General features: G+C 39.6%; 1 protein-coding gene and 1 pseudogene across 1 annotated transcript; one reads left to right on the forward strand and one right to left on the reverse strand.

The window, feature by feature from the left end:
- The first annotated feature begins 12085 nt into the window (after positions 1-12085).
- On the forward strand, positions 12086-20493 carry Sppl3-ps1 (signal peptide peptidase like 3, pseudogene 1; annotated as a pseudogene).
- Positions 20494-23007: 2514 nt separating this feature from the next.
- Rgccl1 (regulator of cell cycle like 1) lies at positions 23008-23900 on the reverse strand. Its single transcript, XM_039111548.2, has one exon. The coding sequence runs from the start codon at positions 23809-23811 to the stop codon at positions 23398-23400; it is 414 nt and encodes a 137-aa protein (XP_038967476.1). The 5' UTR covers positions 23812-23900; the 3' UTR covers positions 23008-23397.
- Between the last annotated feature and the right edge of the window lie 3547 nt (positions 23901-27447).

Below are 27447 nucleotides of genomic sequence, written 5' to 3' on the forward strand. Positions count from 1 at the left end.
CTCTGTGACCTCTGGTTAGTAGTCTGACTTAGGGTTATCTATCTTGTTGATTTTCTCAAAGAACCAGCTCCTGGTTTTGTTGATTATTTGTATAGTCCTTTTTGTTTCTACTTGGTTGATTTCAGCCCTGAGTTTGATTATTTCCTGCCTTCTACTCTTCTTGGGTGTATTTGCTTCATTTTCTTCTAGAGTTTTTAGGTGTGCTGTCAAGCTAGTTGTGTATGCTCTCTCCTGTTTCTTTTTGTAGCACTCAGAGCTTTGTGTTTTCCTCTTATCACTGCTTTTCTTGTGTCCCATAAGTTTGGGTATGTTGTGCCTTCATTTTCATGAAATTCTAAAATGTCTTTAATTTATTTATTTCTTCCTTGCCCAAGTTGTCATTGAGTAGAGCATTGTTCAACTTCCATGTGTATGTGGGCTTTCTGTTGTTTTTGTTGTTATTGAAGACCAGCCTTAGTCTGTGGTCATCTGATATGATGCATGTGATTATTTCACTCTTTTTGTAGTTGTTGAGGCCTGTTTTGTAACTGCTTATATGGTTAATTTTGGAGAAGGTCCCATGAGGTGCTGAGAAGAAGGTATATTCTTTTGTTTTCGGATGAATTGTTTTATAAATATCTATTAAATCCATTTGGTTCATAACTTCTGTTAATTTCTCTATGTTTCTGTTTAGTTTCTGTTTCCCTGATCTGTCCATTGATGAGAGTGGGGTGTTGAAATCTCTTTCTTTTGTTGTATGAGGTGCAATGTGTGCTTTAAGCTTTAGTAAAGTTTCTTATATGAGTGAGGGCACTTTTGCCTTTGGAGTATAGATGTTCAGAATTGAGGTTTCATCTTGGCAGATTTTTCCTTTGATGAATATAAAGTATTCTTTTCTATTTTTGATAAATTTTGGTTGAAAGTTGATTTATTCAATATTAGAATGGCTACTCTATCTTGTTTCTTCAGACCATTTGTTTGGAAAATTTTTTCTAACCATTTACTCTGAGGTAGTGTCTGTCTTTCGCACTGAGGTGTGTTTCCTGCATGCAGCAAAATCCTGGGTCCTATTTATGTATCCAGTTATTTAGTCTATGTTTTCTTATTGGGGAATTGAGTCCACTGATGTTAAGAGATATTAAGGAATACTTTTTGTTGTTTTTTTGTTCCTTTTGTTGTTAGAACTGGGATTATTTTTGTGTGGCTATCTTTTTTTGGCTTTGTTGAAAAAGGATTAATTTCTTGTTTTTCTAGGGTGTAGTTTCTTTCCTTGTGTCTACTTTGTAGGGCTAGATTTGTGGAAAGATACTGTGTAAATTTTGTTTTGTCATGGACAAATCTTGGTTTCTCCATCTATGGTAATTGAGAGTTTTACTGGGTATAGTAGCCTGGGCTGGCCTTTGTGTTCTCTTGGTGTCATATGACATCTGCTTAGGATCTTCTGGCTTTCATAGCCTCTGTTGAGAAGTCTGGTATAATTCTGTTAGGTCTGCCTTCATATGTTATTTGACCTTTACTGCTTTTAATATTTTCTCTGTTTTGTATGTTTGGTGTTTTAATTATTATGTGATGGGAGGAATTTCTTTTCTGGTCCAATCTATTTGGTGTTCTGCAGGCTTCTTGTATGTTTATGGGCATCTCTTTCTTTTGGTTAGGGAAGCTTTCTTCTATAATTTTGTTGAAGATATTTACTGGCCCTTTAAGTTGGGAGTTTTCATTCTCTTTTATACCTATCATCCTTATGTTTGGACATCTCCTTGTGTCCTGGGTTTTCTGGATGTTTAGGGTTAGTAGTTTTTTCATTTTGCATTTTCCATGACTGTTGTGTCAATATTTTTTATGGTATCTTCTGTCCCTGAGATTCTCTCTTCTATTCTGTTGGTGATGCTTTCATCTATGACTCCTGAACTCTTTTCTAGGTTTTCTATCTCCAAGGTTGTCTCCCTTTGTGATTTCTTTTTTTTTTCTATTTTCATTTTTAGGTCCTAGTTTGTTTTGATCAATTCTTTCACCTGCTTGGTTGTGCTTTCCTATAATTCGTTAAGGGATTTTTGTGTTTCCTCTTTAAAGTCTTCTACTTGTTTACCTGTGTTGTCCTGTATTTCTTTAAAGGAGTTATTTATGTCCTTCCTAATGTCCTCTATCATCGTTATGAGATGTGATCTTTTAAACCCAAGTCTTGCTTTTCTGTTGTGTTGGGGTATCTAGGACTTGCTGTGGTGACAGATCTGGGTTCTGATGATACCAAGTAGCCTTGGTTTCTGTTAGTTTCTTGCTCTTGCCTCTAGTCATCTGGTTATCTTTAGTGCTACTATACCCTTGCTGTCTCTGATGTAAGCCTGTCCCTCCTTTGATCCTGGTTGTGCTAGATCTCCTCAGAGTTCAGCTGTCTCTATGACTCTGTTATTCTGGAATCCTAAGATCTTTGATGTGTCAGAGCTCCTGGGAGTCAAGCTGCCTTTGGGTTCCTGAAATCCTGGTGTGACCAAACTCTTGAAATCTTTTTGTGTCAGAGCTCCTGGGAACCAAGCTTTCTCAGGGTGTTGTAGGAGGGAGTGGGGAGCCAAAGCCCTGGGTTGTCTCTGGGCACAGGTGTAAGCTGGAAGGACCCCATGCCTCTGGATGTGTGGGGGTTTGTGATCCTTTGGTTCCTGTGGGGGTTCCAGTTATGCTGGGTGTTGGGAAAGATGTTTTGGTCTTAAGTGTGAACTTGAGAGTGCCAGAGCTCCAGTGCTTTTAGTTGTTTCTGATCTCCTGTGAGTTGAGCTCCCTCTGTGATTCTGGACATTTCAGAGCACCTAGGTGTCAGGATCTCTCTAGGTATTGTAAGAGTGTATTCAGAACCAGCACCCCAGGTCTTCTCTGTGTTCGGGTTCAGACTGCAAGGAACTTGTGCCATTGGCTGGGTGGGTGTTCCTGCATTCCTGAATCTTGGAGGACCCATTTATTCTTGTGTTGGGATAGATTTTGTGATCCCAGGTGTTTCAGAGAACCTTCGATTTGGGCTTCCTCTGTGTGTTGTGGGAATGTGTGGGGAGTCAGCACCTAAGGTCTGCTCAGGGCACAGGTTCAGACTGAAAGGAATCTATGCCACTGGCTGGATGGGGATTTCTGTGTCCCTGGATACTGAGGGACCCAGTTACTTAGGAAGTTGGAGCAGGTGTTATCCATGTTTTCATTTTTGTTGAATGCTCTCAAGCCTACAAAAAGAATTAAAGGTAACTATGGAAAGCCTAGAAAAGGACAAACAGCCTTCCCCAAAGAAAAACACACAGGGGGAGAGAGCTGGACTCTCAGAAGTACAGACAATCCTGAGAGCTCAGAGGAGACTTCTGCCCACATTCCTAACCTAAGAGGAACCCGCCTAGTGCCCTCTGTGCCCTCTGGGCACAGGGACCTAGGAGAAATAAGGAGAAGGGCCCTTCTGGTGGAAGGACCCTTCGTGGAAAACCAAAAGCCAGTTGCCAGGAGCACCTACACTCCTGAGAGCAGAGACAAGACCAACTCTTCTGCTCGAAGTGATCTACCTGAAGGCTTCAGGTCACACAAAACCAGGAGCAGCACTCTGTCTCCAGATCTGGCAAAACAAACAAACAAAGAGATCTACAGAAGTGCTAACACACAGGTTTATAGGAGAGTCAAACCATTGTCAGGGACAGCAAGAAAAGTTGACACTAGAGACAACCTGATGTGGGGAGGCAAGTACAGGAACTTAAGTAGCAGAAACCAAGACTACTTGGCATCATCAGAGCCCAGTTCTCCCTCCAAAGCAAATACTGGATATCCAAACACACCGGAGAAGAAAGATTTGGATTTCAAATCACATCTCATGATGATAATAGGGGACTTTAAAAAGGACATAAATAATTCCCTTAAAGAAATACAGGACAACACAGATAAACAAGTAGAAGCCCTTAAAGAGGACACACAAAAATCTCTTAAAGAATTATAGGAAGACACAACCAAAGAGATGAAGGAATTGAACAAAACTATCTAGGATCTAAAAATGGAAATAGAAGCAATAAAGAAATTACAAAGGGAGACAACCCTGGAGATAGAAAACCTAGGAAAGAGATCAGGAGTCATAGATGCAAGCATCACCAACAGTATATATGAAGTAGAAGAGAGAATCTCAGGGGCAGAAAATACCATAGAAAACACTGACACAACCATCAAAGACAATGTAAAATGCAAAAAGCTCCTAACCCCAAACATCTAGGAAATCCAGGATACCATGAGAAGACCAAACATAAGGCTAAACCCTTAGCCAGACCAACCTCAGGGCACAGAGACTATATCCAAATTAACAAAGTCATAAATGAAAAGAGAGACATAACAGCACAATCTGAGGAAATTTAAAAAATATCATCAGATCTTATTACAAAAGCCTATACTCAACAAAACTGAAAAATCTGGATGAAATGGACAATTTTCTAGGCAGATATCAGGTACCAAAGTTAAGTCAGGATCAGATAAACGGTCTAAGCAATCCTATAACTCCTAAAGAAATAGAAGCAGTTATTAAAAGTCTCCCAACCAAAAAGAGTACAGGACCAGATGGGTTTAGTGCTGATTTCTATAAGACCTTCATAGAGGATCTCATATCAATATTGTCCAAACTATTCCACTAAATAGAATCAGTAGGAACACTACCCAATTCCTTCTATGAAAGCCTCAAGTATGCTTATCCTTAAACCAAACAGAGACCCAACAAAGAAAGAGAACTTCAGACCAATTTCCCTTCTGACTATAGATGTAAAAATACTCAATAAATTTTCTCAAACCAAATCCAATAACACATTAATATGATCATCATGATCAAGTAGGTTTCATCTCAGGGATGCAGGGATGGTTCAATATATGAAAATCCATCAATATAATACACTATATAAACAAACTCAAAGAAAAAAAAACACATGATCATTTCATTAGATGCTGAGAAAGCATTTGACAAAATTCAACACCCCTTCATGATAAAAATCCTGGAACGATCAGGAATTGAAGGCTCATACCTAAACATACAGCAAACCAGTAGCTAACATTAAACTAAATGGAGAGAAACTTGAAGCAATCCTACTAAAATCAAGGACTAGACAAGGCTGCCCACTCTCTCCTACTTATTCAGTATAGTACTTGAAGTCCTAGCCAGAGCAATCGGACAACTAAAGGAGGTCAAAGGGATACAAATTGGAAAGGAAGAAATCAAAGTATCGCTATTTGCAGATGATATGATAATATACTTAAGTGATCCCAAAAGTTCCACCAGAGAACTACTAAACATAATAAAAAACTGTAGCAAAGTGGCTGGGTACAAAATTAACTCAAGCATATCAGTAGTTGTCCTTTACTCAAATGATAAATAGGCTGAGAAAGAAATTATGGAAATGGCACCCTTCACAAAAGTCCCAAATAGTATAAAAATACCTTGGTGTGACTTTAACTATGCAAGTGAAAGATCTGTATGATAAGAACTTCAAGTTTCTGAAGAAAGAAATTGAAGAAGATCTCAGAAGATGGAAAGACTTTCCATGCTCATGGCTTGGCAGGATTAATATAGTAAAAATGGCCATTTTGCCAAAAGTAATCTACAGATTCAATGCAATCCCCATCAAAATTCCCAATCAATTTTTCATAGAATCAGAAAGATCAATTTGCAAATTCATTTGTAATAACAATAAACCCAGGATAGTGAAAACTATCCACAACAATAAAAGAACTCCTGGGGGAATCACCACACCTGACCTCAAGCAGTTTTATAGAGCAATAGTGTTAAAAATTGTATGATATTGTTGTAGAGAAAGGCAGATAGATTTGTGGAATAGAATTGAAGACCCAGAAATGAACCCACATATCTATGGTCACTTGATATTGACAAAGGATCTATAACCATCCAATGGAAAAAATAGCATTTTCAACAAATGGTGGTGGTTCTACTGGAGGTCAGCATGTAGAAGGATACAAATTGACCCATTCTTATAGCCCTGTACAAAGCTTAATTATAAGTGGATCGAGGACCTCTACATAAAACCACATACACTCAAACTAATAGAAGAAAGTGGAGAAGAGTCGAACACATGGGCATGGAAGAAAATTTCTTGAACAAAACACCAATGGTTTATTTTAAAAAATCAAGAAATGATAAATTATACCTCACAAAACACAAAGTTTCTGTAAGGCAAAGGACACTGTCATTAGGACAAAATGACAACCAACCGATCAGGCAAAAATCTTTACCAACCCTACATCAGATAGAGGGTTAATATCCAAAATATACAAAGAACTCAAGTAGTTAGACACCAGAGAGCCAAATAACCCTATTATAAATGGGGTACAGAGGTAAACAATGAATTCTCAGCTAAGGAATATTGAATGGCTGAGAACTACCTAAAGAAATGTTTAACAACCTTAGTCATCAGGGAAATGCAAATCAAAAAAATTCCCTGAGATTTTACCTCACACCAATTAGAATGGCTAAGATCAAAAATTAATATGAGAACAGATGCTGGGGAGTATGTAGAAAGAGGAACACTCTTCCATTGTTGGTCAGATTGCAAGCTGGTACAACCAGTCTGGAAATCTGTCTGAGTTTTCCTCAGAAAGTTGGACATAGTACTACCTGAGGACTCAGGTATACCTCTCCTGAGTACATAATCAAATGATGCTCTAACATGCCACAAGGACACATGCTCCACTATGTTCATAGCAACCTTATTTATAATAGTCAGAAGCTGGAAAGAACCCAGATGCCCTTCAACAGAGGAATGGATACAGAAAATTTCATACATCTATACAATGGAGTACTACTCAGCTATGGATGACCAAAGTGTGGATACTTTAGTCCTTCTTAAAGGGGGAACCAAAAATATCCATAGGAGGAGATATGGAGACAAAGTATGGAGCAGATTCTGAAAGGTTGGCCATTCAGGGCCTGTCCCACCTTGGTATCCAGCCCATTTATACACAGTCACCAAAACTAGATAATATTGATGAAGCCAAGAAATGCATGCTGATAGGAGCCTGATATAGCTGTCTGTTGAGAGGCTTAGCCATAGCATGTCAAATACTGAGTGGAATGCTAGCAGCAAACCATTGAACTGAGAACTGGGTCCTCATTGGAGGAATTAGACAAAGAATTGAAGGTGCTGATGGTGCTTGCAACCCCATAAGAACAACAATACCAAACAAACAAAGGTCCCATTGACTAAACCACTACCCAAAGAGTATGCATGGACAGACCCATGGCTCCAGATGCATATGTAGCAGTGGATAGCCTTGTTGGGCACCAATGGGAGGTGAAGTTCTTGGTTCTGCCAAGGTTGGACCCTTCAGTGCAGCAGAATCTTGTGGGGCAGGGAGGGGATATGGTTGGGAAGGGGAATACCCTTATAGAAGAAGGGGAGGAGGATGGGATGAGGACTAATGGCCAGAAAATTAGAAAGGGAATAACATTTGAAATGTAAATAAAAATTATCCAATTTAAAAAAAGAAAAAGTAAAACACACAAATTGATTTTCTACCACCAAATGGTTATGCTTGAAAACATATATATAATTAATGTTTTATTGTCTTACCAGGTTATATTTAGTAATATGTTTATGCAAATACATCTAAGCAATGTATAGCTATAAAAAGACAACTAATTTGGAAAAGAGCAAGCAGAAATGTACGGGGGTGGGGCTGGTAGGGAGAAAAGAGAAAGAAGGAACGTTGTAATCACCTTATAATCTCAATAAAAGAAATTCACTCACTTTTGGGAGGGGGAAATCCTAGACCTCTGGATTTTTGTGCTCGGGGGCATTTCTTAGAGGAAAACTTATTTGAAATCACACTGAAAACTATAAAAGCCTGTGGTCTTTCTCAATCTTCTGTCAAACTGATGACCCACATATGAAACTTCAGAAATTCTTGGGAGAGATCACTAATGGAGCACATTTGATTCTGTGCATCAAAGAGGATCTTACTCACATTCCTCTGGGGAATCACAAAACCAAAGAGACTATTAGAGACCGACAGAAAATTTGGGAAGGTAAAAAGAAAGAGCTGGTATATCAGAGAAATGGAGAAAATGAGTTTTAAAGAGCAACAATTTGGCCTGGAAAAGGAAATAAAATTAAACTGTAGTTAATTTTATCTAAATCTTTAACATCTTTTAGGTACACCATTAGTCTTGATATCAGAACTCCAAAGTACATCTGTTCTCTGGGGCTTCTTCAGTTCATGTTCCACTCTGCCCTTTCTGTTATGTCACAGAAATAGTAGAGACATGACTGTTACTGAGACCAGAGACACACATCCTGTGCACACCTTGATTTACAACCTCTTTTGGCTGTGCCTCAGGTGAGCAATTTGGGATCGTCTTTCCTTAAATGCAAAGACACACTTGCCCTTGACTCTAAGTTCTACCCATATATTCATTTTCTACTTGCCAAAAAGTATTTAATATCTCATTTCCAATGTCATTTGAGCTTATGTTTAATGTATTCTCACTGCCACCTGTTAATAATCAAATGTGATCATAAGACATTCAGTTCAGATGCCAGTCTTTTGGAGGAAAATACGAAAATACACTTGAAGCTAGAAAAAGGAATGATGATTTTATTTAAACAGGTGCAACTTACTGGGTGACAAAGACTGAATCTGTCTTTAGCTGGTTAAAAAGAATTTCCAATCTCACACTTTTATTTTTTCTTCATAAAGTCTCCTGTCAGTGTTGGTTTCTGAGGTTAAAATAAATGTGTTATAGAAAGGGAAAGAAGATGAGCCATCAATGGCAATTCTCCCTGTAGTACCTGCCTCACTTGAGAAATAAGTAATAGATAAAGAATGATATGGTTTTGCTAACGATAATAAGACATTCCCAGTTTGATGTATCAAATTAAACTAAATTAACCCTTTAGCATAAATGGGGACTTATTGTTTTTGTTCTCAGGAAAAGTCCTAGTACAGAAAAACCCACACTTTTAAATGAAGAGTCATCCATAGTCTCCAAAAGAACTTCGTTCCTTTCTTTTCAGATCATTTCTTCCAGACACCTGCGTGGTAAGATTTGCAAGCATTTCCTGCAGGCAACAGAGGCAGAGCAGTCACTCAGTCTTCTACATGAATGCAGTAACTAACCTTACTGGTAGATGTGGTTGCTGCCAGCTAGGTTTAGGGTGATGAGGTGGTGTTTGAATTACAATCCAAGAGCTGTGCTCAAAATCTATGCCTTCCCTTAGGAGATATACAAACCACCCATTAGATTAATGTAAGTATCAGCCCTGCACTAAGTGTATATGTATCTGAGACATTCTTCAAGGAATGCATTATGTAACACAGGGGCTTCCAGTTTATACTGACAAAGGCTCCAAACCCTGGGCTTCAGAGGACACTCTATAAACAACAAAGCTACAGTGAATTTCTCACTCCCTTGCCCAGACAGTCTCCCCAAATTATGTCTGTTTTGGCAAACGAAATATAGCTAAAAACAAAAGTCTCTGTTTAGAAGCAGAGGTTATTTTATGTGCAGACATAGGAAGTCCTTTCTCTAAGCCCATTAGGCATAGACTTCTTCCCCTGAATTTTTGATCTTCTCTCTAACCATGAAAGAACATAGAGGTGGATTGAGTGACTCATTTAATTTTGGAATATTGAAGTGAATTATTTAGCATAAGCAATGGGGGGAAAGTAGGGATGTAAGAGAAGAGAAATAATTTTAAAATATCTCTAACTAGAGGAAACTTGGCTCACTCACACATGACCAGAGATGTGTATGTATGGTGACATTCAGGGAGGTCTGCATTAGTAAGAGAACAGCTCTGGACACCGTTGCTGGCAGAGGCAGACATACACCTGCACATCTACTGTGTAGGAAGAAACAGATGTGTGTCAAGCCCTTCTAAAATGGGAGCTGTAAAGAAAACTGCAGGTGAACAGACAGAAATTCAAGGCCTCCTATGTTGCACTTCTGGCAAAATAGTCCTCTGAGTGAGCTCTAGCCAATTTCTAGCTGTGATATTTGAAGCTCACATCACAGACAGGCCACAGTGTTTGTTTTTCTTTTCCATATTTTAGAGTAGATATTAGACACACCTTTGAAAGGTCTGCCAGTGTTTGCCAGAGGTAAAGCTGAGAATGCTGTCGTGAGAGCACCAACATGGCTTGTGGAAGGAAGGCTCTGAGTTCAGGCCTCTGTATCAAAAGGGGAACAAAGATGGCTGGAATCTTTGAGAGACGTGTGCTCTTGTCAATATAACCAGCATCCCTAATGTGACCTCAACTTGAAAATTTTTTGAATAAAAATATATCTAACTCACTAAAAGAAAATAGGTACATGTAGAGTTGAGAATCTGTTATTATACCCTTGTGCATTAGTGAGAATGTAAGCTTTTAGCTTCCTTTCTCTTAGTGTGTAATTAAGCATCATCTTGCCTGGCATTTTTAGCACTTTCTACCTACTCTTTTAACTTGACTATTATTTATGGAAAATTATTTCACAAATTATCCAGTTCTATTCCTTGAAATGAAGCTTAAATATTACCCCATGATGTTTTTTTTATTGGTTATATTATTTATTTACATTTCAAATGTTATCCCCTTCACAGTTCCCCCTCCACAAACCCCCTATGGTACCCACCCTTTCCCCCTGCTACTATGAGGGTGCTCTCCCACCCAGCCATCCACTTCAGCCTCATAATCCTAGCATTCCCTTATGCTGGAGTGTTCAGCCTTCACAGAACCAAGGGCCTCTCCTCCCATTGATATCAGATAAGGCCATCCTCTGATACATCCACAGTGCCTTCTAAGGAGGCTTTGCTCCATGTCCTTCTTGTAGAAGAGACAGGACAGAGCTCTGTCTACATGGCATAGCTAGCTGTCCATGACTGCTTGTCACAGAGTTATCACAAAGTTGTCACAAGTGTCACCATGACGGCTGCTATTACCAATTATTTGTTAGTGGTTAGAAATAATTAACCTTTATATTCTGCATTCTATTTGAAAGACCAAAAAAAGTGAAGAAGCTTTGGGTTATATGTATGCCACCAAGCAGGCATCATAGGGCTGATGCTACAGAGACTTAAACACTATAGTCCCTGTTATAATACAGTAACAAACATTGAAGTCTGAATGCATTATGATAGGGAGAAGGCACCTCTTAGATATTTCACAGACAGTTGTGGAAAGAGTAGAACAGAATTCTACGGAATAGTGATGATGTAGTTGCATTCCTCAGGGACATAGAAGAGCCATCTTTATGCATGATAGTTACATAAAGACTGGATGTTTGGACCCCAGTGTAACCCTGTGGATTCTTTTACACACATTCACTTACACACGGGGAAAATTGGAACCTTATTGACTCTGGTCTCTCAGAACTCCTTTTTGTTTCCACTGGCACAACAAGATAAAAATTTCTGTAAAGCAGCCTTGCTGGATTTGGCAGAAATCTTAAGTGAAATATAGAGAATGACAAATGCAAAGAAAAGGCAGTTGGTGCTGATGGGAAGGAAGACTTTTCACTAGCAGAGTGATGACAGCGAGAGTAATAGGAGTGATTACATAAGCTTGGACAGACACATAGCATCAAGTATGCCCCACACAGTGACTATTTTCACATTATTGCCTGCTGGCTTGGTAGTCATTATCCTGGTTTTTCTGGTGGACAAGTGAGATACAAAGAGGTTAAGCGACTCTCCTAAGGTCAAACTACTAGTAAGTGATATATGTGCAAATGACTTAGGCTAACTCCCGTAGAGCTGATGCTCTGAGCTAGTGGGTTGTAACTATATATAGCACTCACACATTTTGAAAATATTATTTCTTGTTCATAACATGCACTTAGAAATTGATACTGAAATTATTTTGGTGTTTTACATCATTCTGTTCACTCGGTGCTCTTCAATACTCTGTAGTGCTTTCATCAAATTCCACCTATGATTGAAAAATAAAGAAAAAAAATAAAGCAAATGTCTGGGGCATTCAGTTCCAAAGAGCAACAATAAAGTCATATCAATCATAAAGATATAACAATGAAATGAAAACAAAGAGACAAGAACCCAAGCCCTGTCTGTGTTCAAGCTAAAGGAGCATATGGGAGTCCAGGGATACCTTGTCCTTAGACGGCAGCATGGACTCCCTGTTTGCTTCTGGCAAGGTAATTTTCCTCTCTATCCCTCCAGGTTACTCTATGAAAAAGTGGGAGCCACTTGAGCGGGACTGACTCACTATCCATTTGTAGCATTCTGTGCTTCTGTGTATGTCATTTACATGCCGGTTTGGTTATTTTTTCTTTCCTCCGACATTTCTATTCCTTCTATTTAAATATCGTCTTTAATATAGAGTAGAAATTAAAATGAATCAAACTAGAAATAACCATCATTTCATTCCACCTTTTGATTTCACTGACAAATCAGCGATTTAACAAAGTGCCTTTTGTTGTGGTCTGGTGGGTATTATGAGGCACATCTCAAGACTTCCGGAGACTTCCTCATTTGGGCTAGCCCACATTTTTCACTGACACTTCTAGCCTTGAAGGTCAACTTCAGGTCCTTTAAACAGAGAGAAAACAATAGGAAATCTCTCCACCTTAGTAGTGTGGAAAGAAAACTCTGGGATTTAACTTCTATTACTGTTGGAAAGTGAAACCATATGCCAATATAAAAGGCCAATCCTTTCCAGGGAGCATATCCCACAGAGGAGAACAGATAGGACACATGCAGTCCTATGCAGAAGGTCTTGAAATACATTCAGAAATGATAGGAAGATTAAATTTGGTGTCAATTGAACATCTTTTCCCATAACTGATATAGTTATTGCGGCTTTATACAGTTTGATCCTGTAGCTTATGCTTGCCTCAAACTCACAATCATCCTGCCTCTGCTTTTTGATGCTGGATATATAGGTGTGAACCACCTTTTAGTAAACCTTTAGAGTGTGACATATTCAACCATCTCCAAGTATATCCTCTGTTTCTTTTCTAAGCTCATTCTAGCAGAGTAAGAGCCCGAGTTAACCTGTAAGTGGCACTTCGGTGGCTTCTCAGAAAATGGGGAATATATCTACCTCAAAACCCAGCTATACCATCCCTAAAAACATACCCAAAAGACGCCCCACCATACCACAGGAACTCAGCTATATTCATAGCAGTTTTATTTGTAACAGTCAGAAATTGGAAGCAACCTAGATGTAACTCAACTGAAGAATAAATAAAAATATGTGGTACCTTTACACAATGGAGCACTACTCAGCTTTCTAAAATTATTATTCATTAATCTTTTTTTACAATGCAGTCTTTATCACCTTCCGTGTCCACCCACTGACTGTTCCACATCCCATACCTCCTTCCCCCACCCCTCCACCCCACCCCACCAGGCCTGCTGACTCTCTGGGGCCTCAAGTCTTTTGAGGGTTAGGTGTATCTTCTCTCACTGAGTCAAGACCCACAGCCCTCAGCTGTATAGGTGTCAGGGGTCTCGGATAGCTTGTTTATGCTGCCTGGTTGGTGGTTCAGGGTGTGTGCTATCTCAAGGGTCCAGGTTATTTGAGACTGCTGGTCTTCCCTCCTCCTCAGCTTCTTCCAGCTTTTTCCTAATTTGACCACATGGGGCACCAACTTCTGTCTATTGGTTGGCTTTAAATATGTGCATCTGACTCTTTCAGCTGGTTCTTGGGCCTTTTGGAGGGCAATCATGCTATGCTCTTGTTTATAAGCATGCCGTAGTATCAGCCTGTCACTGGACCTCCTTTCCCTCAAGCTCTTCTCAATTTTGACCCTGACATTTTTTCAGGTAGGAACAATTCTGGGTCGGAGTTTTTGACTGTGGGATGGCAACCCCATCCCTCCACTCGATGCCCTGTCTGTCTACTGGAGGTAGACGCTACAAGTTCCCTCTCCCCACTGTAGGGCATTTCATTTAAGATCCATCCATTTGAGTCCTGAGAGTCTCTTACCTCCCAGGTCTCTGATACATTTCAGAGGGTCTCTCCATCTCCTACTTCCTGAGGTTGCCTATTTCGATCTTTCTGCTGGCCCTCGGGGCTTTAGTCCTGTTCCCCCGCACCCCCCAATACCTGATCATGTTTAAAAACAATATCATGAAATTTGAAGAGAAATGGATAGAACTAAAAATGATCATCCTGAATGAGGTAACCAAGACCCATAAAGACAAATATGATAAGACATATGTAGATATTAAACATAAAGCTCAGGATAAACATGCTAAAAGCAGAGACACAAAGATGCTAAGTAACATGGGAGACCTAGTTGGGAGACTTGAATCTCACTGAGAAATGGAAATAGATTAGACTTGGGGGAGGGGTGGTGAGACAGGGCTGGGTTGGGGAGTAGGTATGGAGTATGGATAGGAACATGAGCTATCAAGTATGGGGTGGACAAAGGAAGAGAGTACTGGAATAGATCTGGGACAAGCTAGAAACCTAGGACAATGGAATCTCCCAGGAATCGATGAAGGTGACCCTAGTTAAGATTTCAAGCAACAGAATATATGGATCCTGAACTGACCATCTCCTGTAACCGGGTAAGATTTCAATAGAGGGATTGGGATTCCAATTCTCCCATAAAACCTTAGACCCACAATTTGTCCGACCTACAAGATGTACAGGGGTAAAAGATGGAGCAGAATTTGAATGAAGGGTGGTAAATCAATGACTGGTCCAGTTTGAGACCCATGCAATGAGAGGGAGCCCATCTCTGACACTATTAATGATACTCTGTTATACTTGTAGTATAAAGGTCATCAAAGACAGTTCACCCAGAAAACTGATGCAGAGCCTTTCAGCCAAACATTCAGTAGATTTTTGAGAATCCTGTGGAAGAGGTAGAGGAAAAATTGAAAGAGATGGAGGGGTCAAGGACACCACAAGAGTAACTACAGAATCAACTAACCTGGGCTCATAGGGGCTCATAGCAACTGAACTACCAATCAGAGAACATGCTTGGGATGAATTTACGCCCTCTGCAGATATGTAACAGTTGTGTAGCTGGATCTCCATGTAGGACTCCCAAAGCAGGAGCAGGGACTTTATTTAACTCTGTTGGATCCATTTCTCCTAACTGAGTTGTCTTATCAGGCTTCAATAGAAGATGTGACTAGTCTTACTGCAATTTAATATGCTAAGGCTCTTTGGTATCCATGGGAGGCCTCCCCTTTTCTGTGGAGGAGAGAAGAAGGGGTGTCTAGTAGACAGGGGGAGGGGCAGAGACGATGTGAGAGGGAGGTACTGGGAGGAGCAGAGGTGGGATGAGCAGAGGTAGTCGAAGCTGCAATCAGGATGTAAAGTAAATAAATAATAAAAAATAAAATAGAAATGCAAAAAGAGAATAAACTAGAAATGTTAAATTCACACTTAAGATCTTAGAGTCCAAAGTATCGATAAAAGAAAGTCAGAGAAAAAGATCTGTACAATAAGAACTTCAAGACACTGAGGAAAGAAATTGAAGAAGACCTCAGAAGATGGAAAGATCTCCCATGCTCATGGATTGGCAGGATTAATATAGTAAAAATGGCTATTTTACCAAAAGCAATCTACAGATTCAATGCAATCCCCATCAAAATACCAATCCAATTCTTCAAAGAGTTAGACAGAACAATTTGCAAATTCATCTGGAATAACAAAAAACCCAGGATAGCTAAAGCTATCCTCAACAATAAAAGGACTTCAGGGGGAATCACTATCCCTGAACTCAAGCAGTATTACAGAGCAATAGTGATAAAAACTGCATGGTATTGGTACAGAGACAGACAGATAGACCAATGGAATAGAATTGAAGACCCAGAAATGAACCCACACACCTATGGTCACTTGATTTTTGACAAAGGAGCCAAAACCATCCAATGGAAAAAAGATAGCATTTCAGCAAATGGTGCTGGTTCAACTGGAGGGCAACATGTAGAAGAATGCAGATCGATCCATGCTTATCACCCTGTACAAAGCTTAAGTCCAAGTGGATCAAGGACCTCCACATCAAACCAGACACACTCAAACTAATAGAAGAAAAACTAGGGAAGCATCTGGAACACATGGGCACTGGAAAAAATTTCCTGAACAAAACACCAATGGCTTATGCTCTAAGATCAAGAATCGACAAATGGGATCTCATAAAACTGCAAAGCTTCTGTAAGGCAAAGGACACTGTGGTTAGGACAAAACGGCAACCAACAGATTGGGAAAAGATCTTTACCAATCCTATAACAGATAGAGGCCTTATATCCAAAATATACAAAGAACTCAAGAAGTTAGACCGCAGGGAAACAAATAACCCTATTAAAAAATGGGGTTCAGAGCTAAACAAAGAATTCACAGCTGAGGAATACCGAATGGCTGAGAAACACCTAAAGAAATGTTCAACATCTTTAGTCATAAGGGAAATGCAAATCAAAACAACCCTGAGATTTCACCTCACACCTGTGAGAATGGCTAAGATCAAAAACTCAGGTGACAGCAGATGCTGGCGAGGATGTGGAGAAAGAGGAACACTCCTCCATTGTTGGTGGGATTGCAGACTGGTAAAACCATTCTGGAAATCAGTCTGGAGGTTCCTCAGAAAATTGGACATTGAACTGCCTGAGGATCCAGCCATACCTCTCTTGGGCATATACCCAAAAGATGCCTCAACATATAAAAGAGACACGTGCTCCACTTTGTTCATCGCAGCCTTATTTATAATAGCCAGAAAATGGAAAGAACCCAGATGCCCTTCAACAGAGGAATGGATACAGAAAATGTGGTACATCTACACAATGGAATATTACTCAGCTATCAAAAACAACGAGTTCATGAAATTCGTAGGCAAATGGTTGGAACTGGAAAATATCATCCTGAGTGAGCTAACCCACTCACAGAAAGACATACATGGTATGCACTCATTGATAAGTAGCTATTAGCCCAAATGCTTGAATTACCCTAGATCCCTAGAACAAAGGAAACTCAAGACGGATGATCAAAATGTGAATGCTTCACTCCTTCTTTAAATGAGGAAAAAGAATACCCTTGGCAGGGAAGGGAGAGGCAAAGATTAAAACAGAGACTGAAGGAACACCCATTCAGAGCCTGCCCCACAGGTGGCCCATACATATACAGCCACCCAATTAGACAAGATGGATGAAGCAAAGAAGTGCAGACCGACAGGAGCCGGATGTAGATCGCTCCTGAGAGACACAGCCAGAATACAGCAAATACAGAGGCGAATGCCAGCAGCAAACCACTGAACTGAGAATAGGTCCCCCGTTGAAGGAATCAGAGAAAGAACTGGAAGAGCTTGAAGGTGCTCGAGACCCCAAAAGTACAACAATGTCAAGCAACCAGAGCTTCCAGGGACTAAGCCACTACCTAAAGACTATACATGGACTGACCCTGGACTCTGTCCCCATAGGTAGCAATGAATATCCTAGTAAGAGCACCAGTGGAAGGGGAAGCCCTGGGTCCTGCTAAGACTGAACCCCCAGTGAACTAGACTATGCGGGGAGGGTGGCAATGGGGGGAGGTTTGGGAGGGGAACACCCATAAGGAAGGGGAGGGGGGAGGGTGATGTTTGTCCGGAAACCAGGAAAGGGAATAACACTTGAAATGTATATAAGAAATACTCAAGTTAATAAAAAAAAAAAAAGCTATTGGGTACCATTTTCAGTGGCATGAAAATCCATTAAGTACGTATAAAATAAAAACAATAATAGGTGTACAAGATCATAAAAAAAAAAAAGAAAGTCAGAGAAAAAGTAGCTATGAGTTTGAAGGTTTCCGCAGAATTGCAGAGACCACAAATGTTTTCAAGGGTCAATGAAAGATTGAAATTTGACAGTGAAACCAGATAATTGGAAAAAACCCCACAGAACAAGCACCCTTTTAGACAGGGGAGATAGTTCTGTGGAAAAAATCAGTTGTCACACAAACCTGGAGAGCTGAGTTTATTCCTCAGGACCCATGGGAAAAAAAAGAGGAGAACAAAATCATTAAATTAAAACAATTCTGCCATCATCTATAACAAATAGTTTTCATTCTACCTCCACATGTGTCATGACACGTTACCTGTCACATATCATGCACATACACACACACACAAACACAAACACACAGATTACCCTTTTAATATGAGTGAAGCTGTTACTATTGTTACTTTTGATGTGAATTTTGACAATTACATTTTGAAATTTTATATTATACCTAAATTATTGAATACATTGACAGTTCTCTTCACAAAATGATTTCCTAAATATTTGAATGTCAGAGAGAACTCTCATTGTGCTCCCTTAAAACAACACTTCTGACATTAGAAGTTTGTGTTTTGCTGACTGAGTTTCATAGCTCTCACTATTGTTTGGCCATGGCCATGTTTCCTTTTCTGCTTCTAATTATTTCTGTTTTAATTACTTCTCTAATTTTCCCTTTACAGATTCTTATTGTGAAAGTTTAAAGCAGTTTTAACTCCTCTTATTTTATACCAAAATATAATTAAAGAAATGAATATCTAATGTTGCTGTAGCTTCGTTCTAGGTTTGGCAAGTCATTTCCTTATTAAAGAATAAGAGATATTACATTTTGTTCTTGGAAGGAATTTATATTCTGAAGAATCGCACAGTCAAAGACACACTATTGCTCTGTTGTTATTCATTTAATTTCTGTTTTTCCCTTCCTGTTAGGAGTCACCATTCACAAGGAGATATTGATCCTTCTTGTGGACTCCAAACGTTCTGGCATGTTCTTCCACGTCTCCATTCAGAGTTAGGCTGAATCTCAATGTCTTTTTAGAACATTGCAATCACATCAAGCCTATATTTTATTTTATTTTATCTGCAATACCTGATGTTCCTCTGTGTGCACGAACATCACAGGTATGAGAACAACATTGAGGCATCTAAATCTTGGAAGCTCCTCTCACAGTGGCCTTTTGATTTCTGTCTTCCTATGCTTCTATTATTTTGGACTTTGCTCCTTGGTCTTATTATTTAGAAAAGTTATTTTTGAGCAGAGGCCAGGATGAAGGAAAAGCCCAACTTGTCACAGTTCTTTATTCTGGGACTTTTTACATGGTGACCGATCAAGTTGAAGGTTTGGAGCTGGGCCCGCTCTGGGGCCTAGGAGTGGGACCCATCAGTGTCCATCAGAGTCCATTGGAGACCACTGGAGTCCATAGAAGTCTGCTGTGAGAGCTAGCAGCCGGGCCCCTAGCGGGACCCTCTGCCACTGGCTGAGCAAGACATGGAGCTCCGAGAGGCAGCCCCACAGCGAAGCAGACCTATTCGTGGGCCTATTCCCAGGTGGATTCCAGTGAAGTGTCGACATTTCTGATATCCAGTCTTCTTATAGTCTATGGTAGTTTCAGGTCTCTTAGGTCCTGAGTTCAAGTCCCAGCAACCACATGGTGGCTCACAACCATCTATAATGGGATCCATTGCCTTCTTCTGGTGTGTATGAAGACAGCTACAGTATATTCATATATATATATATATATATAGTCAGGTGATGGTGCCACACACCTTAAAAAAAAAAGAAAGAAAACCAAGATAAGGAGAAAGATAGCAACAGCTCCTTTGGCTCTTTCAACCGCAGCAGCACCAATAACAGTATCAAGACCATTGATTCTACCCAAGCTCTGTTCCTTCCAATTGGGATGTCGGTCTCCTAGTCATGTTCTTCTTCTTCTTTGACTCAGTACAAGTCATTTTCATAATATGTTCAGCAGTTCTTGCAACAATAGCTTTTGCTTTTCTTCTCCTAATATGCCAGTATTTAACAAAACCCTGCTAACCTCAGAATAAGGGCCTCTCAGTGTTGCCAAGTTGCTGTCATTCTCCCTGTTCATCATGCTCGTCCTCATCTGGGTTCTCATTGGATACTGGCTTCTTATGGATGCTCTGGCCACGGGCCTCAGTGTTTTCATGATTGCCTTTGTCTGCCTGCCAAGCCTCAAGTTTTCCTGCCTGCTTCTTTCAGGGCTTCTCATCTATGATGTCTTCTGGGTGTTTTTTTTTTTTTTTTCGGTCTACATCTTCAACAGCAATGTCATGGTGAAAGTGGCCACACAGCCAACTGACAATCCCCTCGATGATCTGTCCTGGAAGTTCCACCTAGGAACCAATGTGGAGCGGGATGTTCTTGCCTGTCTTTGCCTGGATAATTGGTCTTCTCAAGGTCCACTGGCAGTCGCTTCTCTGGGTTGGGCATCGGGGACATTGTGATGCCTGGCCTCCTGTTATGCTTTGTTCTTCTCAATGACAGTTACAAGAAACAAGCCAGTGGCGACTCCTGTGGGGCCCCTGGTCCCGCTAATATCTCTGGGCACATTCAGAAGGTCTCTTACTTCCACCGCATCCTCATCCGGTACTTTGTAGGTCTGCTCACAGTGACTGGACTGTGGCACCTCACATCCACCAAGCTGCCCAGTCAGCTCTCCTCTACTTAGTGCCATTTACATTATTGCCCCTCCTCACCATGGCCTACTAAAAGGGTGACTTACAAAGGATGTGGTATGAGCCATTCCACTCCAAGTCCAGCAGCTCCTGGTCCCTGGAAGTATGATGGAGCGTGTGAGAAGTGACCAGAGCACCGTCTTCACCCTTTTCTCTCATCTCGTGATTTGTTCCCTCTGCAAGCTGGCCTGGTACTCAGAGGTATGCCTGCTCACAGAACTGCAGTGTCACTGGAGTTTGCGACTGAGGGGAGCATTCACAGAGGGTGCTGGAGCCCTATGGAGAGAGCCCTTTTCTTCTGTGCTCTGGGAGAGTGGACCTTTCAGAAGGGTCAGGCTCTCTCCGGAGCCCAGACTGTTAGCTTTTGGGGAAATGGAGAAGTTGACTTATTTAAAAACTACAAACAGCAAGGAGCTGTTCTAGAACTTTGAGCACTAAATGGATGAAAATCAATTAGCAAACCGATGCTTCTTCAGGGAATCTTCCAAAACTTTGGTACCAGTTTCCTCTGAGGTACTCCATTTCCTAGACATAGGGCAGAATTTTTGTCCTATTCTTTTACTTTTTTAACTTTTTCTTTTAAATTTATTCAATACTTTCTGTGGTATGAAGTGACTTATTTAATCTACAGACATTGAATGACTTCTTACATCATATACAGAAGAGTTTGGTGCAATGAGTGTGTCCAACCGTGTTGGCAATGAGCAGGACACGGTTTTATACATATGTACACATAGATAGCTATGAGTAAACAGCGACTAAATCTGCTAAGATCATACCGTGTAGCAAACAGGGGCTTGCTGTCATTTGAGCATGGAGAAGAGTTTACCATGGCTGCCTCGAGTAAGCTGCCGTCTCTCGTAAGAGCCACATGTGGTTGTAAGCTGTGGACATGTTAAACTAATAGACTCGTGGGCCGTGAGGACTCCTTTTGATCAGTGTAGCAAATTAGGGGTGAAAATTTGAACTTTTTGACCCTTTTCTTTTTACAGCTTCTACCTCATAGTCCTCAGTAACTGCCTCTTGAACCAGTGCATGTATTCTAGCAGCCAGGAGTCTTTGTGCTTTCTGATCATGATAATGTACTAGCTATGTATACACACACACACACACACACACACACACACACACACACACACACACACAAACACATACACACACACCACACAAAAACACATACATACACACACACACACACACACACACACATATGCTCACACACACACTTTCTTTCAGTGGTGTGCTCTATTTTCCATGTCCTCAGACCCTTCGAAAAAACAAAACAGAAAAAAGCAACACAGTCCTGTCCTTGGTGTTGTGATTACAGTCTTGGTTTATCTATGGAGACAACTGGGCTTTGGGGACAAATGTCAGTAGTCTCTGCAAATGGAGCTGAAGCCCAGGAGCTGGAGACAGAGCAGGCTGCTGCTGTGACTTCGGAACCCGACCTTACGCTGTCAGTGTACAGAGTCTGGCATGGCTTACCTTCATCTCAGACTGGTACGCTGCTGCCTGTGTTGGGTGAGACAGCAGACCCTGAAGTCTGTCCCTTCTTTTGGTCACTGGCATTGTGGTCTGACTGTTCCATTGCAGACATTGCAGCAGAGTGCCCAGCCTTGTCAATGGAGCAGCTTACTACCACACTGTTGGTTCCTCTGTCATCTTCAAACTCTGCTGAAGGGTTTAAAGGGTTGGTTTTGTCTCTAATAAATGACTCCCTTTTCTAAAAGAAAAAAATCCTGTTTGAAGTATTTATGGGGAAAGATAAGTTCCAATGGCAGCTATTTCTTCATAACTTGATATAAAATCCTTAAGTATAAAATCATTAAATTTAAAAAAATCTGCCATCATTATTTACAAATACACTGAGAATTTGAAGTGTCAAGAAGACTTTGTAAAAGTGTTGCTGACATTCCCACCTTAGCTGGGTTAGCTGTGCCTTCCCTTTATTGGAATGAAGACAACTTTGTGTCAAAAATAATATTTGGTCTAATTCTCATTTCACTGACTCATACTTTTCTCTATGTCTTTGTAAACGGATTTTTACTGACATTTTGATGACTTGTATATTCAAATTCATACCAGACTTTATGCTATGGTGCTGTTTTTCAAATTCATAACATTTTCTTTTATTGTTATTACACATATATGTACATATACACATACATATCGACTTACCCACACATATACACACAAATACATAATTAGAATTTCTCAGTTTGTATAATGTTACTTATATGTATATTTTTAGGGCTGACCATCTGGTATTGGGTAACCAGTTGTTCTGCTCTTCCCAGGGAGAGCACAGCATTCCTTAGTTACTTGTACTTCTTTGTATTGAGTTGAGAACTTCTGAGCTTTCTCTCTTCACATTAGCATGTTTATTGGTGCTGTCATTCATTGTTTAGGTTATGTTTAGGCAGCCATATTAATGAGAATTTATGAGTGTAGCTTTTGACATCTTTTGGAGATGATTTCACAACAAAATCTCTGTTCTTCTTTCTCTTATAACATTTCCACTGTAATCTTCCATAATGATATCTGAGCTTTAGGTGCAGAAGTCACATTATAGACTTATCAGTTGAGTCTAGCCTCTACAATTTTGAGTTTTGGTTGGTTGTGGTTTTCTTTTTTTTTTTTTCCCAGTTTAAATTTTATTTGTATACAAAAATATAATATGATGGGAAAGCTTATTATGACCTCCAACTATATATAAGTAATTACAAATATTTCCATAAAAGCACTTTAATTTATAGAAGAGCTATGTTTAAGGAGTAAAAACACATTAGATAGATCATCTGTTGAATATGGTGCAGGCAGGTAAACAAAGTCAGCCTCATTGTCTGAACTGCCCAGAGATGGACCAATGGCTAAAGTTATGGCGAACCAAGAAGGGCCGGATGCCGCGAGCTCTGCCGGCTCCCGCAGCAGACTTAGTAGCCGATTTTGCCAGGGCCTGGCGTAGCCTTCTGGAGTTTCACTCTTGTGGCATAAGAATCTCAAACTCCTTGCTTCACATACTTGCTAAGGTTCTGTCCAGATCAGCGATGAAGTCTTCGAGCTTTTTAGTGTCACCTAATTTGGCTTTCCGAGGAGTGACAGCGGAGGACAAGAGGGCTGGAGTGGAGTCCGTCGGAGAATTCAGCTTCTCATCACTGAAGGTGAAGCTGTCCCTGTACAACGAGTCTGCACTCTCGGAGTCGCTGAAGCCGCTGCTGTCACTGACGCTGGCGCTGCTGCGCCGCTTCATGCACTCCAGGTGCTCCTCATAGTGGAAGTGGCGCTCGTGGAAGGGCGACGCGAAGTCGGCCAGCACCGCGTCGAACTCGCACAGCATGTCCGTCAGGTCTGCAGCGGCCGCGGAGTCCATGGCCGGGGCTGCGGCCGCCACGGCCGCGGGGCTGCTCTGCGTGGAGGGCGGCTTCATGGAGAGGTTGCTCAGTGACACGTGTAGCAGAGATGCTGAGAGGTGTTGGCCCTGGTGGCTGCCGCCTGCACTGCGGTCCGCTCAGGTGGTTCAGCGCTGTCTGAGCCTGAGCGCTAGCTACTCGCCTGGTTGTGGTTTTCTTTAATGGTATCTGTCTGTTGCAAAGAGAAGTTGTTTGTTTTTTTTTTTTTTGAATAAGGGATGAAAACTATATTTACCTGTGTATATAAGGACTAATATTTAGAATATAGTTAGATATTATGATAGTTTAGAAAGGTAGTGGTTGTTGATGTTCCTACATTTTTAATTTCACTAGCCATGATTTGCTATCTACATTTTTAGTACCAAACGTGGTTTCTTTCCTGTTGAGCAGGTATTAAGTCCAATTAGAGAACTACTACTATTACTATCAAAATATATATGTCACCATGGCACCTTTGGATTTTTGTGCTATGCTGGTCATTTTTGTGATTCATAGCTATCAAAGCTATGAGAGCTTCCTTTGAAAGCTTGCTGGGAACTTTCTTGTGCCATACATGTAGGCTAGTCCTCAAGGATGATGTGTTCATGTTAGATTCAGATTGGGTCTTCTAAGCCATATGTGCAAAGCACATTTTCAGCAATAGAATTTACTTTGTAATTCTTGGGGACATGTAAGGACAATGACAATATCTTTTGGACTACCTTGACAAACAACTGAAAAGAAGGCTTCTATTGCCTGGTGTTGGGATCTTTGTTATATAGTCTATTGCACTTGGCAAGAGACTTGTCAGCCCAGATGGGAAATTTTCATTTAAATTCAGTATAGATGTGTGTACACATACACAGACATATATATATATATGTCTGTGTATGTATATATATATATATATAGTACAAAAGCAGAGATCTGACCTATTCTAAATCAAGGTTTACAGGTTTGTGAGAATAATCAAATCTACTGTCTTTTGTTTTGTAATTAGAAATGGAAATAGAATCGAATAAGATTCACTCTGTAACATTGTCTTTTTAGTATTTGTTGGTAAAACATGAATTATCTTAAATTACTTCTTTGGAATCTTAGCTAACTGCACTGAATAGTACTTTAAATACTCATCAAGAAACATCAGCTCATAAGGCATAAAACACCAAGAATCTTATTATCACTGGACACTAATTGGATTTTTTTGAGTAATTTGGATACGGAGATACCATACATCTTTGGTTATCTCAACTAGTGTAATGGAACTAAAATTCCTTTAAAATATCTAGTAGTCTAAGTGTGCTGATTTAAATAAACGTAGCTCCAATAGGCTCTTAAATTTGAATGTTTGGTCATCAGAAAGCATCATTGAGATTTGATTTGGAGGTATGGCCTTGTTGAAGTAGGTAAGGCTTTGTCTGAGAAAGTATGTCATTGTGGACAGGCTTTGGTGTTTCAAAAACCCAAGTTATTGCCAGAGTCCCTCTCTTTCTGTTGTCTGCAAATCCTTACATAGAACTCTCAACTACAACTCCAGCACCATGTCTGGTTATATGCTCCCATCCTCCATGATAAAAGTGGTCTAAATCTTTGAAATTATAAGTAAGCCCCAATTAAATACTTTCTTTTATTAGAGTCACTATGGTCATGATATCTCTTCACAGGAATAGTACACTGACAAAGACACTGAGTATCACATAGAGTCTTTTAAAATCTTTTCCAGAACATAATTTAATATTTAAAACTCAGTAGAAACAGTAATCTAACCTTGGAAGGTTTTTTCCTTAGTAGGAAAGTCTTATAAATTTAAAACTTTGAATTTTTTAGTTAAAATTATATTGAATACTGAGAGAATTATTCTATTCAGATAATGATTAAATAACTCAAATAATTTAAACTAATAATATTTGGCTTAAGTAATTTAAGTATTCTGATTAGCTATACTGTTATAACAGAAATATTATAGAAATGATATATCTTCCTCATTGCTAGCTTCATTAAGACAAGATTACCATTTTTCACTTATGAATATTCCAAGAAGCCCTATAGATATCTTAGACAATTTTAAGGAAGTCTAAATATAAAAGGACTTGAAGATTATTAAAAGTGAGTGCTATATACTCAGTAAGGTTTTGAGTTAGGTTATTCTTGTTGTCAGGTTTTAACATAGTTGAAGATGTCATTCGTATTTGATGAAGTCTATGTGGATATACTTGACAAAGTTTATGGTAACATAATTGGATCTGTGAGTTCATCTCCTGAAGTTTTTCAGCACAGTATTGGCTAGAGATGTCTGACACAATTCTTTCTCTTCAGAAAGATATCCTTTTGTCTCTCAGGAATTCAGTGTGGAATGATGCCATTCCTGACATTTTAGTTATTGTATATAAAATCCCTTGTGATAGTCACTCCCCTATAACAGACATGGCTCACACAGCTTGTACTTATTTTATGAGGTAATAGATGTTTTCCTACTGGAAGTATCAGTTAAGAAACAGAAACTTTAGTCAACTTTGAGAATGAAAGCCATTATATTTACTTAATCACAAACCATATCATAGTCATCAGACAAATTTTATGAATATATATGATATTCAAGTTTGTGGTTTTTATATATTGAAGCTGGGAGCCCCCACAAGGAGAAATTAATGGAACTTTCCATATTGCTCATGCAGTAGTTATCCAGAAAGCAATGACTTTAGAGACTCAGAAAAATACAAATAGCACTCATGAAAATTCTTTTTGGCAAGTTTTAAATGGCTAATTAATAAAAGAATAAGCAACAAAATTGCATTTTAAGCTTTTCCAAAACTGTCATTATGAACACACCAATATTTAAGAAAACCATATGATAAAGAGAAGCACTCATCTATTTTAACTCAGTGTGTTGAGTTAGAAATTTTTAGTGTTTTTATTGTACTTAGTCATTTCTTTTTCTTTGGGTTTCAAGTTTCAAACTCTTTTACAATGTCCTTTACCTACCTAATTTTCTCATCTTACTACTTCCATTGTGGAACAATAATTTATCTGAGGACAAATTCTCCTAACAAAATTCTTTCATTTACAAGCATTATCTTTTCTTTAATTCCCAAAATGAAAAATACTTTTAATATCTAAAACTTGTATATATCTTTTCCTTATTTAATAATTGTTGTCTTAATTTTCTTCACCAAGTTTATTAGAATACCTTTCTTTGTATAATATTCTATTTCAAATGAAAATGCTAGAATGTTTATATGAATTATGGAAAATATTGGTATAGTATCTTAAAAACAAAACAGGTATAAATATAGATAACATATGGAAGTAGTAGTGGACACAATTTTTTTACTACCAACAAATTTTAATTAACCAATTTGTTAAAGATTTAATGTCTACGCTCTTTCTCTTTAATTCAATTAATTAGTGTTCCCCCTCCCAGTCTCCCCTTCACAGAGTCCCTCTCCATATTTCCTCCCCCATTTCTCTGACAGTATATGTCTACCCCTGGGTATTCCATCATGACTCACCAACTGAGGCCAGCCGAGGCAGCCTCTTTGGGGAATAGATACCATAGTTAGGCTACAGCTTTATGGAGAGCATCTACCCTCATTGTTAGGGGACCCACATGAAGACTTAGGTCCATGTTTGCTACATATGTGCTGTGGTCTTCGTTCTTGCTCATGTATATTGCT

Source organism: Rattus norvegicus, chromosome 5, assembly GCF_036323735.1.
Source record: "Rattus norvegicus strain BN/NHsdMcwi chromosome 5, GRCr8, whole genome shotgun sequence".
NCBI classification, from domain to species: domain Eukaryota; kingdom Metazoa; phylum Chordata; class Mammalia; order Rodentia; family Muridae; genus Rattus; species Rattus norvegicus.